This window comes from Chamaea fasciata, unplaced genomic scaffold (assembly GCF_029207755.1).
Source record: "Chamaea fasciata isolate MVZ Bird 193981 ecotype frontalis unplaced genomic scaffold, bChaFas1.0.hap1 SCAF_6, whole genome shotgun sequence".
Lineage (NCBI taxonomy): Eukaryota > Metazoa > Chordata > Aves > Passeriformes > Sylviidae > Chamaea > Chamaea fasciata.
Window position 1 is genome coordinate 36,179,791 of NW_027094091.1, and position 20,336 is coordinate 36,200,126.

The following is a 20,336-nucleotide window of genomic DNA, read 5'->3' on the forward strand; positions in this document are numbered from 1 at the left end:
TTGGCACTGCTGTAGGAAGCTTCCAGTATCATGTTCAAGCATGGAAAATTCTCAATACTGCTTTCCTTGTTGGAGGACAGACAGATGTTAAGGAGTACAACTTTTTGGTTTCTTATGTGCCCTGTGTTGTATGAGACAGCATGATGTAACAGTCTATGGATCTAGTAAAGTGTACACAAGCTTTCTTTTCCAAGAAAGAACATTTAAAGGTCCTAACTTCTTTCTTAAAACATTTGATTAGATCATTTTAAAGGCAGATCTCATTTTTTCCCATAGCAGTAATTACATTTTCTCATCCCACCTGCTTTTCCACAGTAATTTTCTTCATATTCTTAGAGCAGATATAAAAACAGATGCAACAGCGGAAGCCATACTGCAGTTACATCACACAATTTCCAAAGACTCTTCCAAAGTAATTTTCCCCCATGAATGTGCTATATTAATGTTAAAAGAGTGAAAATGTTAACACAACTTACCTACAGCTTTTTCTTCCCCTTCCCCTCCAATAACTGCTAGAGTGTCTAGGTGAGTCTGGCAAGCAAGGAATGCTTTTACACCACAGATACAATGGTTGTACTACAATTCACTCAGTACACACCAGTATTGTAAAATTCTACCATCTTTTACAGAACTGCTTTATTACCTAGAAAACACTTCACACAAAGCTGTCATCCAGAGGCGGTTTTAACACAAAGTAAATGAGTGGCCGATCTGGCAGCTTAACTCATCAAATAAAATAGCACTTTCCATGTAAAATGTGAAATAAAGGCATTTTTAAACCTGCATGATGAAACAACTCTCTGCAAAGTGGATAGATAGACCTACACAGAACTAAGAACATTAATTTGCTACACAGAAGCAGTGGAATACAGTAATAAAAAGCCCACATTGGAACATGAAGCATTCCCCATGATAATGTTTATTTTAGAAGGTAAGGAAGGCTAAGCTTGCTTTATTTGTATGCTAAACACCATAAAAAGTAATAGCCACATAAGTGAACTGATAGAAGATTTTGGATAACTGGCTTGTGAAGGCTTTGACATCTGCAGAGGGAATGCATATCTGTGAGCTGCTCTGTCAATTTACCTCCCAGCTACCCTCTTCTGTAGTGGATTTTGGCTTTTAGGGCTGCAGTTTGGGCAAACAAAGTGTAAAATGAAAGAGGGATAAAGGTGGCATTTACTACGACATTAGTGAACAGTTCCACATGAACCTGTACTTGTCAGAAGGGAAAGGAGAAAGGTTTGAAGAACTATACCTGGTAAGTTCTTATACTGAGCAACTCTGAATGGGCAAAACTGGAGATCAAGACATTGACCACTCTCACACCTGCAGCTACTCAATACTCTCCCATAGCTTAGGGATTTATTTTTTCTTACCATTGAGGAAGGTTACCATGATTAAAGCTCAACATCACATCTTCAGTAAACAAAAAGCAGAAACCTGCTTTTCAGCAGGGCTGTAAAACTACACCTGAAAAAGCAAGTGTTTTAGATTACTAAGAATATTTATTCAAAGTAGAGAACTGGACGAAAATAATCAGACAGAAGAAAACCAACGCTAGCAAAACCAGCATCATGTCATGGGGTCACACGGCAGTATAAAATGACTGTGTGGAAACGTCAGTTTTCTCCCCCAAACCCAAAGGTTTTTGCTAGTTTTGCTGCTAGCGGTACACTAGAAAGCATTAATGCAAACCACAGGCGTAGTTTGTATTAAAACCTCAGCTCGACCCACATTGGGTCCCAGGCTTTCCACTGCTGCAGGTTGCATTTCACAGAGAGCACCAAGCTCGGAGAGCCGACACCTTCCCTTCTCAGCGCCGGTGCCTCTGCCCCGGCCTCAGTGAGGGAACCCACCTCACAAGCAGCCCCGGGCTCTTCCAACCCCCTCCAGCCTGCGGGAGGGGAGCAGGAGCTCTCTCTGCCTAGGGACTGCTACAAATCAGACACTCCTTCCGCGAGAGACTCCCGGACTGGAGCCGGGGGCGGGCACCACCGCAGCCCCTACCCCGCGTCTGGGCGGGCCAGGCCGGCTCGGGGGCCCCCAGGAACGGGGCTTGCTTGGGCGCCAAAACCCAACTTTCAGCCCAGTTTTACAACCAGCAGCTGCTACCCCCCAGATCCCCGCCCCACGGAGGGAAGGACGGAGGGAGAAGGCGGCCACCACTCGGCCGCCACCGAGCTGGGGCAGGCAAGGCTGAGGGGCCCGCCGCGCTCCCAGCGCGCGCTCCCCAGCCCACCGGCGGCCCCGCTTCCTTTGTATTTTTAAACCACGCTGCAGCCCCCGCGCTCCGCCCAATCAGATCGGCCGCAGCCCCCGCCGACCAATGGTGGGGACCCCGCGGTTTTTTAAACCGTCCCTCTCCCCCAATCACCGCCCAGCATGCTCCGCCCAGCTCCGCCCCCCCGCTCTCCTCACCCCAACCGGTTCCAACGGGTATGAGCGCCAACGACCCCCTCGCGCTCGACCTAGCCCTGGAGTAGCTCTGCCTCTGACGTCAGAGCGGCAGACAGCCAATCACATCCGGTGTCTGCGCCAGGAGGTGGAGCCTCGGGCAGTTTGAACCGGCGCGGCAGCCAATGGGCTGAGGTGGGGGCGGGTTCTCGGGCGCCGCGGGTCGGGTTGCTGTGGCGGGCAGTGCCGCGGAAAACAAGAGGCGGTAAGTGCGCGGCCGGGCACCATTCGGCAGCAGCACCTGAGGGAGCAGAGCCCTGTGCCGCCCGCTCCGCTCAGCCAGGCAAGGCCCGCGTACCCGCGGAGCGTGAGCGCGCCAGAAGGGACAGAGGGAGAGCGGGAAGGAGCGGACACCAGCGGCTATCCTGGGCGTAGAGGCAGCAAGGGACTCCCGCGGCGGGCAGCACGCCCGGGGCTGAGGGGAGGATTCCTAGCGGGCGGGTGGGGCCGGGAGGGCGGCGGTGGCTCCGGCCCCGGAGGGAAGGGCTGGGGCACGGGCGGCGGGGCCGGGCGGGCTGCCCGCCGCAGCCGCCGCGGGGGGCGGGGAGAGGCGCCTGGCGGCGGAAGGTGCCGCGGCCCCGGCGGGGGGGCAAAGGGAGAGGGGCTGTAGCAGGGGCGGGGTCGGGCGCGCTGGGGTGGGAAGGCGCCGGCGGGCGAGAGGCGGGAATGGCCTGAGGCGCGGCCCCGCCTCACGGCGCCTCTCCACCCACCTTCTCCCTCAGGGACCCGCCGCCGACCTCGCCATGGGCAAAGGCGACCCCAATAAGCCGCGGGGCAAGATGTCCTCGTACGCCTACTTCGTGCAGACGTGCCGCGAGGAGCACAAGAAGAAGCACCCGGACTCGTCCGTCAACTTCGCAGAGTTCTCGCGGAAGTGCTCGGAGCGGTGGAAGGTGAGCGAGGCCGAGCCGCGCTGAGCCCTTGCCGGGCCAGCCCCCACCCCTGCTGCGGGCTGCTGGGAAAAGATCCCCGGTAGCAGCTGCTGCTTAGGCGTTAGTGGGTCAGTAGCTGCTTTATCTCATCCAGACTCTTCTTTCCCCTCCGTGTGTCCACAGACAATGTCAAGCAAGGAAAAAGGAAAGTTTGAAGAAATGGCTAAAGGAGACAAAGCTCGTTATGACAGGGAGATGAAAAACTACGTTCCTCCCAAAGGCGAGAAGAAGGGAAAGAAAAAGGATCCCAATGCTCCTAAAAGACCACCGTGAGTGTTTCTATGACTCCTTCCCCCCACACAGAAAAAAGTATTGGTTTTAACAGTTTGATACTTAACTTTAATCATTGTCTCTTGACGTAGATCTGCATTCTTCCTTTTTTGTTCTGAACACCGTCCGAAAATCAAAAATGAACATCCTGGCTTGTCTATTGGAGATACAGCAAAGAAATTAGGTGAAATGTGGTCCGAACAGTCGGCCAAAGATAAACAGCCATATGAACAGAAGGCTGCAAAGCTAAAGGAGAAGTATGAAAAGGTAAGGAAAACTAATAAAACACAGTTAAAGTTGTGGAGCTCATTGTAAATGTATGACTTATGTTTTGTACCCAAACCATATGGGACTTAAAATTCTTAATGCTTATGTCAGCATCCATCAGACTTTAGAAGACGTGGAAAGCTGTGGTGGGGCAGGTATCTGGAACCCTTACAGTGAGCCTGGATGTGGCTTTTGCATGTCTAGAGATTTTACCAGTCAGATGACTTACCACCAGAAAACAGGTCACCTGCTTGCTAAAATAAATATAGTCAGACTCCAAAGCACTGTGGTCATAAAATTCTTAAAACTGTCTGCATTGCATGTTCTTTTGCTTAAGGATTTAAGCGTGAGAGTCCCATGCACTGTATCTGATCTATGCAGTACCAGTCTGTCTTCAGCATTCTATTGCTAGCAACTTAACAGTATTTTTCTTGCAGGATATTGCAGCATATCGTGCCAAGAGCAAGAGTGAGGGAGGAAAAAAGGGTCCAGGTAGGCCTGCAGGGTCTAAGAAGAAAGCAGAACCAGAGGAGGAGGAGGAGGAGGAAGAAGAGGAGGAGGAAGAGGAGGAAGAAGATGAGGACGAAGAATAAATGAATGTCCTGCTGTAAAGATTTATGCTCAGAATCCAATATTTTGCTAAGAATGTGAACTCAAGTGCAGCTCATTGTTAGCTTCAGTATAAAAATCTGTACAGAATTGTGTATAGGTAATGTGGTTCTTTGTAGGGAGACTTCAATTTATAATGTAAGCAGTAGCCAAGGCCTGCTACAGTTCGGTTTGCAAAAAGAAAAGTTGTTGAATGTTTCTGCTGTTTCTGCATATTTAATGGTTTTATTGAAATTCAGTGATTGATAGCCAGGTGTTTCTTTGTAGCTAAGTAAAACAGGTAGCTTAATAGCTGATCTTATATTTTGTAGTATTTTGTTGCATTGTATTACTTTTTTAACAGTTTTGTAATAAAATGTTGTACATGACTCTTTTTGTATTTATGATGTTTCTGAGAGGCTGGGCCCCCCCAGAATGTTGGAATCCTGTATGGGAACGTGCAGTGTTCTTGGGCTCTTGCTGTTCCTACAAAACTGGCAGGTCCCTTAGGGGTGGGTCCTGGAGCTTTTGCTGCCACTTAAACTCCTTTAACTGATTTCCTCTCCTACATCTAGTACTGTTAGTTAAAACTGATGCTTTTCTTGCAGTAGCATTTGCCTGTGTTACCTTGTGGGGGGAAAAAAAAAAATCTAAGTAGTGAAGTTCTTGATAATTACTCCTGGGTTATCTTCTTTCCCCAGACTGCTGAAGCACAGGTCTTAGTTTTGGCATAGTAGCTGATAATGAATGAATGTTTTAACTTTCTCAGCCAGAGCTCAAGGGTCACTGGCCTTGGCTATAAGACAGATGTGGTTAGAGGCATGTCTTCCCAGATGTTGCCTACTTCCCTCTCCCCCTGCCTCCACTGTTAGTGGCTTCTCATAAAATACACAGCTTGCAGAACAGCATGAAAAATGTTGGAATGTTATCTCCACACATGCCAGATTTCTCCAGAAAGAAGGCATTTGTGAAGAGAAGTGCTCCTGATGCTTTCCTGTTAGTGGTTATAACACTGTCACCAGTTAGACTATTTCTTGGCTTTCACTTTTTATTTTACTTTAGTATATGTAAAGGCTTAAATCTAGATACCTAGCAATATTTTCAGCTGGGGAATTTCAGATCCTACAGCTAAACTAAATAGCTGAAGTTTAATTTGCTGAGCTAAATACCAGGAAATAACTTTTATTAGCCCTTGAAAGCCCAGCCCTGAAAATGTGTAATGTCTAAAAAATTAAGTAATAAAAGGGCAGGCTTCCAAGATGTTGTTTAAAATGCCTCCCTATTGTCCATTAGCTTATGAAGTAAATTTGTGTCCCATCATTGTACTATGTGTAAGATAAAAAGTGCTTTCAGGAATTTACTATGGTAAATGTCACTGGGTAGGTCAGAGATAACACCACTTTCTGAAACAAGAGGCTTGAGAAAAATACTTTGTAAATTTTTGTAAGCATGGAAATAAAGTAACTGTAATGGCAATTCAAACATTTTTATAATGGAGTAGGTGTTAATCTTTGAGAGCCTTAGAAACACAGAGTTGCTTTTTCCTCCCCACCTTGCCTCTGAGATACTTAAGTAGCATCAGAAGGATTAGCTGCTGTTTTACATGTTGGACCTGCCAGAGATAACTTGGCACAGGTGACATCAATGACTCCATTTTTCAGGCTCAGATTTCATGAAGCTGCAGGCATAAATTAGAAGTGAGAAGCAGTGGTTCTGTGCACAGCACCTCCAGTGCTTAAGAACATTTTTTTCCTGTAGAATTTGCAGTCCTACAGCACCTGTATCCTTAACTCAAAAATTCTTCCATCTAGAGGCGATTCCCTGTTACAGTGTGTATCCAAGATCATGCTGATCTTGTTACCACATCCTGTTCAGACTTCCCTGTAGAAATGCACCATCACGTCCTCTCACTTCTAACATTGTCTCCTTGAGCAGAACAATGCTGCTTCATGAAGTCTTTCTGATAAGATTATTTAAGTTTTCTGCAGTGGAGGAGTAAAGTCAGAATAAATTGACTATTTTGATTCTTTGAAATGTTTGGGGATTTTTAAAAAAATTGGAACAAAATATAACCCCCTTCAGGTGTCCTTATAAGTTGCACACCAAAAGCTCTGCATCAGGCTGAACTGAGAACAATGTCATGACAAAAGATAATTAACATTTGAAAAAAAAAAAAAAAGTCTTTTTGGTAAGAAGGATGTTCAGTATAAAGGCAAACGGAAAAGACTAGATTAAAAAAACCAGAAACAAACCTGCTTTCAAATTAAGCTTTAAAAAGTATGATGTGTCAGGTCAGGGAGTTCTTGTAATGCCCATCTGTGAGCACTTGCTGGAAAGGACTAATAAGTAATCACAGTGTAAGGGGAATGTTCAGTAAAGATAAAGGCATAGAAGAAAAGCTAAATTAATTTTTCACATCAGTGTTCAATATGGACAAACTTATGAAGTAACTCACTGGAGGTGGACTGAGAGGTCTAAAACCAAAACTAAAAGGGATGCCCCAAATGGTTGCAGACACTGGGGAGAATTCTCACATGATACTCAACATCCAGCATAAAGACATCCCACACAGATGTATTAAAGCAGACCAAAAGACCACCAAAAGTAAGTCTGAGGTGGATTAAGTGGAAGAATGAGAATAACAAATGTAGGAAAGCAGTTTTTAGAAAGTTCAAATTATTTCTAAACCAGTAAGTAAAAAAAAACCCCAAACAAAACCAAACAACCCTGCACATCAACAGGCCAGACACAGCAAGATGTGACAAAGCAAAAGAGCATCAGAGCAATATGAGAAAACAGATGAATAACATTCAAACACATCTGTTGTGGCTGAACTCCAACCAGCAACCAAGCCCCACACAGCCACATGCCTCCCCCAAATGGTGGGATGTGGGAGAGAATTGGAATGGTAAAAGTAAGCTAACTCCTGCCTTGAGATAGAAGCAGCTTCACATTTGAAATAAAAAAAATAATAAATGAATTAATTATACTAGAAAGGAAAATAACAAAAAGAGAAATAAAGTAAGTGGTGCAAATGAAAACCAACCAAATAATGCCCAGCCAGTTTCCAAAGAGTGTCCCTCAGCCAGCTTTCACCCAATTTATTTGCTGACTCTTAGGGTATCAAATATCCGTTTGTCAGTGGTGGGGGTCACCTGTCCCAGCTGTGTCCCTTTCCAGCTTCTTGTGCACCCCCAGCCTCCTCACTGTCAGGGCAGCATGAGAAACTGAAAAGTTCTTGACTAAGTGTAAACACTGCTCAGTGAGAACTAAATCATCAGTGTGTTATCAACATTATCCTCCCACTAAATCCAATACACAGCACTGTACCAGCCACTAGGAAGAAAATTAACTCACCCAAAGCCTGTGCATCCACACAAGCAAGACGGCTGCCAAACTGTCCTAGGGACAATGGGTGCTCAAGATACTGTAGCAATGCCTGGAAGAAAACTTTTTTAACCTTGTAGAGGAGTTTCAGGCAGTTTTCATGACAAAAATTTTTAATGGAAGAGGCATGGTGAAGCATCTGTCTCAAATTCAAGTGTAAAAGAACTTGAAACAAAATGACAGGACAGATGGTATTCATCCAAGAGTTCTAAGGAAATTCAAGTGATGAAATGGCTGAACTTTGAACCGCACTTTATATTTTTTTCACTTAAAACTGTCTTAAATGCTAGATGAATGGAAGGTCACAAATACGACACTAATTTTTAGAAAACATTCTGTGGAGATGCAGAGAGCTTCAGACCAGTAATGTCCACATGACAAGTTGGGAGGAGCCACAGTACAGCTGAGAGTTGCTGGACAAATGTCTAAATAGAACTTGTGATTTCAAATCCTGTTCCACAGAGCTCTAAATATTCTTTAAAGAAATCTGCAAACTTTAAGGTAAAGGAGATCAGGTAGTTTTGGTCTACTTGAGCTTTTCTCATCTACCTCTCATAAAAGAAATAAGTCACCATGGAAGATCTTGCATGAATAACAAGAGCTAACAGTGAAGATCTGCAAAGCCAGCCCGCAGCCTGAAGTGACAGAACAGTAAAACCAGCAGGTGAAATACGGTGTTAGTACAAATTGTATTACATGTTAATATGTGCTCCCCCTATGACATGTGAAGGGGAAAAAGCATGCCTTCAGGTTATGGGTATTATGGGGTAATATTACATTTGTCTGGAGGAGATGCTGGAGCTATAACAGATAATTCTGTGAAGACATAATGAATGTTTTCTAGAAAAGCACACAACATGTTGGGCATTATCAGGTAAAAGAGTTACAAACAAAACACATATTCACTATTTCCTTATCATTTTCCTAGAGGAATACAATATAAGGTTTCCTTTGTCTTAAGTCATCAAAGAGCAAAGCCTGTTTACAAAGTTGGTCTTATTTTTCCGAAGCTAAACCTTTGATCTGGAAAACTGTAAATATGCGTGCGTGCGTGTGTGTGTGTCTTGATTAGAATAGCTACCGACCTGGGAACTGACTTCAGTATAGATAGGGTTTAAAACTCCTAGAACACTACTGAAGTTGCAAACAGTTGTGGAGAGAAAAACAGAAAAAAAATTAAATAGGAGTTTTACTTTTGATTAGTCAATGATGTATTGAACTTTTTCGTAACAGTGTATCATAGGCATCCGGTCTATAGCATTGGTACATAAACTAGTACATTTGTTCAGTGATGGATTATTTGCTGTGGTGGTGATGTTTGCTGATCCCACTACACTTGCCTTAGCACAGATCCATTTTTCTGTTTGTTTTCTCATTTTGGTTTCTGTTTCATTATACATCCTGAAATATCTAAGTGTTTGTCCAGCAAGCTCTGCATTTCCAGAAGTTGCTGGGCCTCTTGTATGAGCTGCATCACAACCCATCTACTTTTCCACGATCCTATCTGAATCCAGTGTCAAGAATCCCATAACAGAGCCCAGATGTTGAGCTCACTGCTGCATTCTTCAATGCACACAGCCCTTCAGAGATGCTTTAAGTCTCCTAACTGTGGGATAACAAAAGATTCAGATCTACCTGATAAAAAAGATGACTCCCTACAGAAATTCCTCAAATTACTTAATTGTCACATGCCAGCACCAGTTAGTAAGTGAACCTGTACACTGCTCTGACTACGCTGACATCCTGAAATCAACTACTGCTCTTAGCCTCAGTGCTGGAGAGACTCATGATGTTCCAGGACTGAATGTGAAGTCAACCACCAGAAAAATCTTTATAGCTAGCAGATCCAGTGTTCCACCTGTAAGTTGTATGGCTACTGTCAGTATTTCCTGGCCCAAACATCTAATGGTACAGTTTGTACCCACAAATCATTTCTTCAGCAGAGCTGGAGGGATGATGTTTATATGGACAAGATCATAACATTCTGAAAGGCCCTTTGAAAAATGAGCAGTTGATGACATTATTGTCAGTGCTTCCACCTTGAAACCAGCTCCTGGCTGGCTGAACTCTGCACTGACCTAGCACTGACTACTCCCTCAGGAATTAAGACCTTTACCAAACCTTCATAATTCACCTATATCTGATCTGTCACAGCAGAGGAGTACACTGCAGAGCCAGCATGCGTTTTCAGAAACCTTAATATTTTTTGCATAAATCAGATGGCACGTGACTAAAGTCTGCCTAGATAAAAGCAGCAGTTGGAGAAATTCTGTATTATTAAATAGAAACGCCATCTAGTCAGAAAGTGCCAGAAGCAGAGACAAGGTTTGACAAGTATCCTCACAGCATTCTTTCACTCTGCCCTGCACTCTTTGACCACACTGATCCTTCTGACCTCTGAGTGAGATAGGCTGCTGTGCTACCTGGACTTTTGATCTGATCTTGCCTTTGCTTAATGTTTTAATGTTATGTCCAGCTCTTACCTTAATTCAAAATATTTTTCAGCCTGTTCATCATAATTATGCAATATGGACACCGTTTTCTCATAATGGAAGATAATGGGATAATGTTACATGAAAAAAACCCCAAGAGTGTTTCTTATCTCCAGCTGGAAATGGCCCATTCAATATTACTTCATCCTCAATAGCTTTGGCGTCAATAGTAACCAGACCCCACTCTGCTACAGGGTTATAGAACTGTTTTCCTCAGCAACACCCACACATCTTACCTTCTCTCTCAGTTGGTAGGACAGACAGCTTTCCTTTCCGTTGCCAGGTTGATTACCTGTATCTCTAGAGGTTCCTTAGCATCTTCAGGACAGGAAGTACTTCAGTGCATTCCTCAGTGCAATCAAAAGAGCAGCCTGACTACAAAGCCCCTCCAGAGCTGGGCATGCTTTTTCTCCTGGTCTGCATTTCCCAAATCTCCACTTCTTATAAACTCACAAGAATCTTCCAGAAGGCTTCTACTTTCATTCAGTTCTACTTTCTTCCACAGTTTCTGCTGTCTGAGAAATGAAAACATAAAAAACTGCATTTGTAGCTGCTGGGCAATAGTGATGGCCTTGAGGGCTCTGCCAAGGTGCTGCAGCCATCCCACAGGCTGGCAAAGCTCCCATTGCCAGGCAGAGCTTGGGGTCTCCTGTGCAGAGTGACACAGTGGGACAAAGTCCCTGGCTTTATGGAAGGGTATTTTCATCAGCTTGCAGTGGGGTGTTTTCACCACCAGCCCTCAGAAATGCCAGTACCAGTATCCATGGCTCTGGCCCAGCTGTCTCCCAAAAGTGCTAATGCTGTTTCCCATGGCGGGTCTAACTCAGAGAACATGCACCCTCACACACTGATGATTCAGAAGACATTGGACCCAAAGACCTACTCCTGTCTAATGTTAGGACTTCTAGAAAGATACTGCCCTACACTATTTTCCTGGGGAAAACCTCCCACAAATTTCAAGGGGAAAGACTGTATTTTGATTCCTATTTCCACTTTAGTGCCTTCATGTGGTTCATCGAGCCCATTCCAAGCCGCACTCCTTCATCTGAAGGCTGTAGTTTAAAAGCAGACTGGGCAGGCTGCCTTCTTAGTTGACACACACTGCCACCAGCAGCCCTTTCCAGGGAACTAAAATATCTCTCCATTCCTTTCCCCTTTCCCACGGATGTTCAGCCAGAAGGCTGCTATTGCCATCATGCTCATCTCAGGCATTTTTTTTTTTTTTTTTTAATTATGAGTTAGAGCTATGCTGCTTCTCTCACCTTTCTGTTTCCTTTTTTTTTCTTTTTTTTTTCCCTGTGTGTGTGTGTGTGCAGGAGACATTATTCTCGCACAAGAAACATCATGGAGTTGTTTGAATGTTAGATCACTGGAGGGAGATCTGCTTTTACACTGAACAACTGCATTCACAAGAGCTGCTGGACACATGCAGCTCTCAGCCCTGCTTTAGCTGCACTCCACTTCAGAGGACACTGTTCTTGTCCCTAAAACAATCATGTTTCTTCTCTGTGAAGCATATTAGTAAGAAAAAGTAAGGCTCTAACAATGCAAACAAACCTTTTTCATCTTGGTGTTTCAGCAGCTCTAACTCCTCCTTACAGACTTGGATGCTTGTCACCTTCATCGACCTGTTGGAACACGACTGAAGGAACATGCATTTTTCAGTTGGGTCGGTTCAGACCACTGCTTTGCTGGACAGTCTCTATCCACACTGCTGTTCAGAAAAGCCAGAGTAGCGCACTGAGGTAAAAACCCCAAGGGTTGGGCAGACACCTTAGTTTTAGTGTGACCAGGCCCCATATTACAGGGTTACGGAGAACACTTCATTATTTCCTCCATATAAAGAACAGGTTAGATTTCTAGGATTTTAAAAAACAAAGGTTACTAACCATTACCGGAGTTACTGGGATGTAAAATCCACGTGAACACTGCTTCCTGCTTTTCTGAGCTCCACAGCAGTTCCCACAGCTGAGGGTGGGACGAGGGAGACAGCTCACACCAGTGCACACACCTGAGGCAGCAGGGAGGGAGGCTCCCCATGACAGGAGGGCCAAACTGGTTTCAGACTTCAGGTATCACCTACAGTTTATGTTTTGGGTTTTATTCAAAACCCAAGGGAGCCAAAATCACCTACATTTTTTGGATGGCCTATCACTTTTTCAAACTAGATTCATTCTACATAGAAAGTCCTTTTATATAGTGCCAGTCAAGCTACACAATTTACTATTCCAACACTGCAGGAGTTCAGAGAAGGCTTGGAGGGTACGTCAAGAGCTAGAGGACCAAATGCTGGCAACCACTTCTGATGTTCCCTGGAAGATAACCACTGACATTTCTCAGATAAGTAAGCAGGACAAGATTTCAGAACACAGCAAGACCTAGTATTCTCATGCCTTTCATAGCAATGAGAACAACCAGAAACAGAAACATTGCCAATTTGTTTTCCCTTGAGTTATTTTTCACCTATTACAATTGATGGAACTAAGCTCACCAGCAGGGAAGAAACAATAAATGCTTTTACAGAAACAAAGTCTGTGTTCAAGAGCGTAGATTATTTCTTCTTCATGTTCTTAAACTCCCCTTATTACTTTGCCTCCATAGATTCTTGCTCTTGTACAATTTGATGTTTTTTAAAGTAAAAGGAAAATTGCGCTTTATATACAGCAAAACCTACCAAAGCACCTTTTGTGTTTTTACAGGCAGTGGTATGTTTTGCTCCTTCTAGCGAGAACGCTCACAGATCAAGAGCTAAGCATAAAATTTTAACATCTCTGGCTTGGTGTAATAGATCTCAATTTTCTTGATGGAGTTTTAGAGCAGTAAGGTGGTAAGTTTTGGCTTTAGGGACTGCAGTTTGGAAGCAAATGGTATGGAAGAATCTGACAGTAGTAAAGGAGATTGACTGGCATTAGGGAAAGAGAATGCACTGAGTCTAGGATGCTATCAGTGGGGACAATGTCTTTGGTAATGTCCTAAGTGCGCTGTAGGTTCTCCTGGTGCCAGGATCTCTGGTAAAAAAGAAAGATCTCCCCTCCTTCCTATCGGTCCCTGTTTCCATTCATAAAGGGTGCTGCCTACATGGATAGTCTGTACTATTATTCCAGGGTTTTGTCAAAACAGCCTTTTGAAATCTGAATACTCAGAAGTGCACTGACAGTTATGGCTGGGAAACAAGAATCCCATTTGTAAAAAAAGACCTGCAGATTTCAGCACTTAGGTTCACTCTTAGAACTTGTGTCTTTCATGCCCTGATTTAATGACTCCTCCTTTGCTAAAGAAACTTCTCAGGAAAAAATAAAGTTTGATTGACATGTTTCTTGGTGGAAACATAAATGAACTAAGATAAGACACAGTAAAAACACTACAAACTAGACCTGACCTTTGGTTCTACTCTCAAGTTCATATTCTATGAGCATATTAAATCTACCTAATTGTATCAGGGCAGGTGATATAAAAATCCAAATATGTCCATGTGGCACTTCTCAGTGGGAATTTAAGTTTTCATTTCACTGGAAAAAAACAGAGTCCTCACAGATGCAACAAAAGGTACCTTGATAAAACTTAAATTAAACCACATTTAATATTGGTAAGTTTGTAACATTGATGTTGTCTAGATTTTGAGATATGGGAGTTCTATAAAGAAAAGAATCCATTTTTACTCTGAAAAAGTATAGTAAAACAAAAAATTCAAATATTTTATTTACTTCACCTAAAAAACAAGCAACCCATGAGTAAGATATACATAGGTTTCCCCGATTTATCCCTAATAAATTTTTTTAAGATTTATACAATTTCTACAGAAACATACAGTGTATCAAAATCTGCATAAATCAAATTTATAAAATATGTAGAAATGCATAGTGATATTATCCTCAACTTACAAAGCAAGAATATGGGAATATTTTTTTTTTCCAAGCCGGCTCTAGTAGGAAAAAGTCATTACAGCAACAGCTTCTTATGATCTCGTGTTTTGTAAGGTTTCAGTCTCACATACAGATTCATATTCACATACAGCATCAGCTTTCAATGAATTGCACATAATACCCATTTAAAATGCACACCCGCACAATTTATGTGCCACCATTCTTTCTCTTATGCATAGTTGTATGATTAAATTAATCTACCCAACACACAAATGGAGTCAGTTTTCACACACACATGGAACAAGTACTGGCACAAAACCTTCTTTTCCTTTTTTTTTTTTCCAGTTTCTCCCTCCTTTATTTTCTATTTTTCATAGTTCTGAAAGGATAGATGAGAAGTTTAAAGAAACCAGGAAAGATCCCAAACTAATAGATCAGTGCAGACAGATCTATAAAGACCCAACTCTGTCACCAAATATGATACATAACCCTTGTTAACATCAATGGAAGCTGCATGCAATGCTATTCTAGTCTTCAGGGAAGTATTTAGTCATACTTAATTGTGTGACGTGTTACAGGGATAACTGTTATGGAATCAGTACACTGATGTCAACATTTAAGTCACAAAATCTGGACAAAGGAAGTGAGGATACGTCATTTCCTCTCCACCTCTCTATTCGTTCAGAGTAAATATTTATACTCCTAAGGGAGTTCGCATCAACTCCTTTCCAGAACGTTTTTTGAAACAACTTCTTCACATTCTACTCTGTACACTATAGCACCAAGCAGTTGGTTTTTTGTGTTTTAATTAATCCCTCTGGAGAAGTTGAGAAATGACAGAAGTAACAAGAAAATTAGTACAAACAAGCCTGATTTCAGGATTTCCATTTCTCTTTTTGATCTAAATCTGGCATCCAAACTTTGCTGACAGATGTCCTTGTGACAAATTACGCAGATGTGTTAAATAGCTGGATTTTTTTTCCTAATTAAAAGTTTTAGTCCATCTCTAAGTGATTTCCATTCAAAATAGCAGTATAAATGAAGTATTTGATTCTTTCCAAGTTTTACATAATGGTGCAGCTTGTTTGCTGTTGTTTATTTTAACTATTTTTATGTAAGGCATGGTTTAAACAAGCAAATTAGTGCTTATAAATTCTTAACTGGATTCGTGAGGGTGCTTACCTCCATGAAATTGTACCACATTAGCACTAAACTCGACAGTCTTCCTTCCACCGTACCAAGCATTCAGTCGAAGCAGAGCAGCCAAACTGGCAATAGAAATCTGTCTTCATTAGCACAGTAATTACATAGGGTGGTACAGTTGGTCCCTACCCCTGGTGACAGCTCAGAACAATCCACTGTAAATTTCCAACAAATGCTTTCCTTGTGAAAGAGAGAAATGAAAGAGGCACTAAATACGTTGAAATTCATCTTCCAAAAAAGCAGCATGACTGTGAGAGAAGGCCACCCTGGCTAATAACCTGTGGCAGTGCTTAGTAAGATGTAAAATTAAATAAAAATATACAACAGGTTGATAATCACCAAGTTCTATGAAAATCTGATTACTCCAACCTTTTCAAGTGTGTGTAAAAAAACTGCCTTCAGACCCCTGAGTGTAATCCCAAAGAAGACAACGCTTTTAACTATGTTCCTATGAACCATAGCTAACAGCACATTAATTTACCAACATCTTGAAACAAAAAGATGTAAACATCTACAGAGTTTAAGGTAAAGCAGTTTTGTAAACATTAACTGCGGATGATAATGTTATTGTAATAATCACAGTTCCTTTATGTCCTTCATCCAAGCCAGGAGGCTCACAGCTGTACAAAGTTAATAACTGCAGCAGTTTTCAGGCTCTTTTCAGTCCTGTACAAATGAATGTGTCAGTAGGTAGGTTTTGTCTGTCTACACACTAAGGATGTTGTTCATTTCCCATTTTTGTGTTGCTTTACTGGAGTCACACTCTGAAATGAAAACTTGATGGAGGACTTCGGAGCGATCCAAGCACTTCCCTGATGGAATGTGAGTAAATCTGTGCAGATTCTGAAAGACAAAACCACCAGGAAAACGTGTTGGGTTTATTTTTGTTTGTTTGGCATTTTTTTTTAAAATCTTTTCCTTACATCTGCAATATTGTTATTTACAGAACTAGGTTTCAGCATCCCAAAACAGATCAGTTCTATACTCATCTTACTATTGCTAAACCTAGCGCTTTGCAGTCTTCATATTAAATCTTTGGTTCCTGTAGGTCCACCTGATATTCCTCCCATTTCTCTTAGGCAACAAACTGCTAACAAAATGAGCAAAACTCTATCTAAAATGCTTCTAGCCTTTTCATCCATCCAGTAACCAAACTCAAAGATTAACTCTTGTGCACAGCCCTATGAGGACTTCACTGGGCAGGTCCTCCTCCAGTAAAACCTCACAGAAAGCAACTGCACAACACCACAGAGGGGGTAAAAAAAGAACGAACTTGGCTCCCTGTTTGGCTGGCAGAAGGAAGAGTAGAGAGTATGAGAGTTGAGTCTGGCTTCTGGAGGAACAGCAGGCTGCCTAAGGAAGTGCAGACCTATTGCCCCAGGCACATTCAGGCTGACTCTTGCACATCTATCTCCTTCCACACCCACCATGGTCCCATGCTCCAGTCTCATGTGTTTAGTCTGTGGCTCCTCTCCCTCTTGCTAACCCTGTGTGCCAGAGGCAGCCCTGACTTGCTGACTGGCTGCATCCAGTGGGGAGGGGAAGGGAGCAGAAGCAAGTCCTTGGCACTGCGGCTAGGCTGTGGCTCTGCAGCCCTGTCCCGTGCACACAGAAAACCCCCGGCATGGGGCCCTCTCCATCACCACCACACACATGTGCACAGCCAAATGTGGGTTCAGATCAATACTTGGCTCCTCCCGTGTGGCCAGATATGGAGGTCCTCCAACTGGAGAGAAAAAAGGATGTCTAAACAAAAGCAACAGGCAGACCACCACCAGCCCTGTTCTCAATGTTTGCTTACAGGCACTGAAGGCCTGCTACTGCTCAGTGCTCAAGCAGCACGTTACACCCACCAAACTGGCACACTGTTTGTTTCAGAGACAACCAACTGACCAACCAGACAACATCTCCTTGCAGCCTTAATTTACACACGGCCACAACATTTTTCAGCAGTCGGTAAGTGTCTCATTCCTTACACCTTTGCCATTAGAAGAAACAGTTATACCCTCTGTACTGCACAGCAGTGTGGCCAGTTCTTAATATTTGGTTACACACCCTTGGTGGTCCTTTCATTCTCACCCTCCCTTTTTTCCTTCTAGAAGCCAGTCAGTGTTTTGTTCTACAGCCCAGACTGTGCTTACTGGGCTTTCTTATAACTTGTGGTAATAAGCAAACAATTACACAACTGCTGCTAGTGTAGAGGAAATGGATCTTGCATAAATGAAATTCTTAGAGAGAAGCCAAGTAACATGCTGGGACATGCTAGAATGGCCAGAGAGTTAAGAACAGCTATGTATTATTCTGCTGAATATTAAAGCTGAAGTTGGTACTTACCTGCCACTGTTTATTGACTTTTACATTTCAGGTTTAAAGAAATTTGTCTGACTATCTAGCACAAGGAAGCTGAGTTGGATGGAAATGGCATTATGTTACCTGTTATTTTCTAGCCCTACGCAAACACCAGAAAATGTGGAGTGGCTTAAAGGATAACAAATAGATTTCTCTGCACTCAACTGTGCCTGCGTCTTTCAGACAAACAATAAAGAATCCAGAAAACCAGCTAATGAATTAATAAATATTCAATATGCTAGCTATATAAGCTGAAGAAAAATTGACATGGAATAGTTTCTTAGATGTAGAACCAAGTTATATACACTATATCCAAGGATAACATCATCCCTAGACTATTCAGTCTCACTTTTTTAAGAGACAAACAGAAATAGAAACTTGGACATTTTTAAAGTAACAGTAACAAAACTTACATGAATAGAGGACTTACAGATGTAATGACTAAATAGACTGCGGCAGCCCTCACATGTATATCAGCCAACATTCCAAGTCCTCATTAAAAATCTAAAGATTTTGCAATAGCATTATAACATCACCACACCCAGGATTAAGAACAGAGCATGTTATTATTACTAGAGAATGGCAAATGAACAGGAAGTGAAATACTGAAGAAGACAAAGATGACACAAAAAGGCAGAGTAATCTTATGTTTACCTGTTTCTATGTAGGCTTAAAAAAATCTTCAGTTTTTAAACAGAGAAACACTTCAATTTAGATGGCCCAAAATGAGACCTAATAGCAACCCTAGCTTCTAAATGCACTCCAGCATTTAAGCCATCTTCTCACAGCATATATGAGATAAAGAGATTTTCTTGATATAGAGCATACAAGCAGAGAGCGTGGTGGCACAAAAACCTTTAATAAAGTGTCACTAGTAGTGGACATGCTTTTTGCTTCCTCTGAGATATGTGCTAACTCCTAGTGTCTCTCTGGCAACAAAAGTAGCCTCATAGAGTTTTCGTTAAAGATTTTGCTACAGAAGACAGCAACTAGAATCACTAAACAAAAGGATCTTTCACTAGAGGAAGTTTTTCTGGCAAGCATGTATTTCTGACAATGCGCCATTAACAATTTACTCGACTCAGTTAACCTTGTACTAGATCTTTAATTTCAGGTATACATAAAACAATTTTTAAAAGGTGCAAATAAACCAGTATGAAATCTAAAAATTTATTTTCTTCCATGTATCTGTTGCAAACCTTGAAGAATTGCCACTCCTTGTATTCGTTCTGATTACAGTGTGTAATCATAATTTTGGATCCATCTGGTCCTTTAGTTAAGCACTGATCATACTGCATGAGTTGATTGGCTTCGTTGATTCGGAAAAGCTAACGGAAAAGAAAAAGCCATTTTTATAACAACTGACTCAATGAGCATTCTAGAAACACTGAAAATACAATAAAATTGCAACATTCAAAACATTCTGGTTTTATTACACCTGTCTTTCAGGAGGGTTCTTTCTTTTGCATAACACACTTTTACTATCACAATACTGCATTTCATGGTTAACTTTCATGTGGGACTTAGAAGGCAAAGAAACTTAACCAGAAAGAGAAAAATGGTAAAGGGATTCCTATTTGGGAGACTTCTTTGTATGATTTGATGACCAAACAACCCATTATCTTTATAAAAGCCTGGTAGCAAATCCTTGATCCTGGACAGTAATTTCATGTGAAGACACTAAAACTTTGGCATTCTACCCATGGAGGAAATCAATCTAATTCATCCAGATACAAAAAGATTATCCTAGCTACTTCTTACAGAATAATTGCTACAGGGCTTTTTGGGTAGCATATGCAGAAAAAGTAGTTTAGGGAACCTTTTCATTATATATCAGAATAAAAAAGACATTTCAGGGCCTACTAAGAGCTAATCCAGATAGGATGTCTAAATACTAAATTGCATCCTAAATGTAATTTTATGATTGCCGTGACAAAACTGCCTGGTTTAAGTTTACATGGGCTTAAATAAGGACTTTAAAGTCTGAAAATTTTTCCAACCAGAAAAGAAGATATAAAGACAGAACAGCATGCTTGTGTGGTAGTGTGGGTAGATTTGTGAAGATACAGGTCAAACACAATAAAAACTTGGATTGCAACCATCTAATAGTAATTATGTTCTGTCAATTAATTTGCAAATGAAGCAGAGACAAATTTCTGTTCATTTTCTTCTCTCATGTGGTGGAAGATGAGTTACTGCACAAAAGTGAGTAACTCATCTTAGACCAAAACAACTTCGTTACAAATTGTGCCACAGCGAGTAAGATTTTTTTTCCTGAAGGATTAATTATTAAGTAGAGGTAAGAGGTGAAACAGGAGCAATGCTAAGAGCTGAAGCAGTGATACTGTTGCTTCTTCATGTACCTGTTTCTCTGAAGAACAGACTATTGAATTTGAATTTGCCTTCAATTTCATATCATTTTTGTTTGAAACGGTATTTTCAGACTGCTGTATTTTAGCAATGTCAGTACGCTTATGGAAAACCCTACTTCCCCACATCTATAGCTGGCACCTAGGTGACTTCATCTA

General features: G+C 42.1%; 2 protein-coding genes across 5 annotated transcripts in view; one reads left to right on the top strand and one right to left on the bottom strand.

Moving 5' to 3' along the window:
* Window positions 1–2,561: 2,561 nt before the first annotated feature.
* HMGB2 (high mobility group box 2) lies at window positions 2,562–4,903 on the top strand. Of its 2 annotated transcripts, none has more exons than XM_066185973.1 (5): window positions 2,562–2,662; window positions 3,180–3,350; window positions 3,513–3,658; window positions 3,752–3,926; window positions 4,364–4,903. In XM_066185973.1, exons 2-5 carry the CDS (start codon window positions 3,201–3,203, stop codon window positions 4,517–4,519), a joined length of 627 nt encoding a protein of 208 aa, XP_066042070.1. In that variant the 5' UTR covers window positions 2,562–2,662; window positions 3,180–3,200; the 3' UTR covers window positions 4,520–4,903. The 2 variants fall into 2 exon arrangements, with proteins under 2 accessions (XP_066042070.1, XP_066042071.1); XM_066185974.1 differs by lacking the exon at window positions 2,562–2,662 and adding an exon at window positions 2,665–2,740.
* Window positions 4,904–14,062: 9,159 nt separating this feature from the next.
* GALNT7 (polypeptide N-acetylgalactosaminyltransferase 7) overlaps window positions 14,063–20,336 on the bottom strand; it is a 70,981-nt gene continuing 64,707 nt past the window's right edge. For 2 of the 3 annotated variants that reach the window (XM_066185975.1, XM_066185976.1), the window contains exons 11-12: window positions 19,008–19,136; window positions 14,063–16,302 (exon numbers count right to left, since the gene is read on the bottom strand). In XM_066185975.1, coding sequence (XP_066042072.1) covers window positions 16,165–16,302; window positions 19,008–19,136 — 267 coding nt within the window. In that variant the 3' untranslated portion in view covers window positions 14,063–16,164. Of the gene's footprint in view, window positions 16,303–18,853; window positions 19,137–20,336 lie in introns of those variants that run through there. The other variant, XM_066185977.1, reaches the window with a different exon arrangement.

Excerpts from the sequence above, each read along its gene's own strand:
- HMGB2 (XM_066185973.1), top strand. The coding sequence starts at position 3,201 with ATGGGCAAAGGCGACCCCAATAAGCCGCGGGGCAAGATGTCCTCGTAC. Across the intron at positions 3,351-3,512 it reads AGTGCTCGGAGCGGTGGAAG|ACAATGTCAAGCAAGGAAAA; the intron begins GTGAGCGAGGCC and ends GTGTGTCCACAG. Across the intron at positions 3,659-3,751 it reads AATGCTCCTAAAAGACCACC|ATCTGCATTCTTCCTTTTTT; the intron begins GTGAGTGTTTCT and ends CTCTTGACGTAG.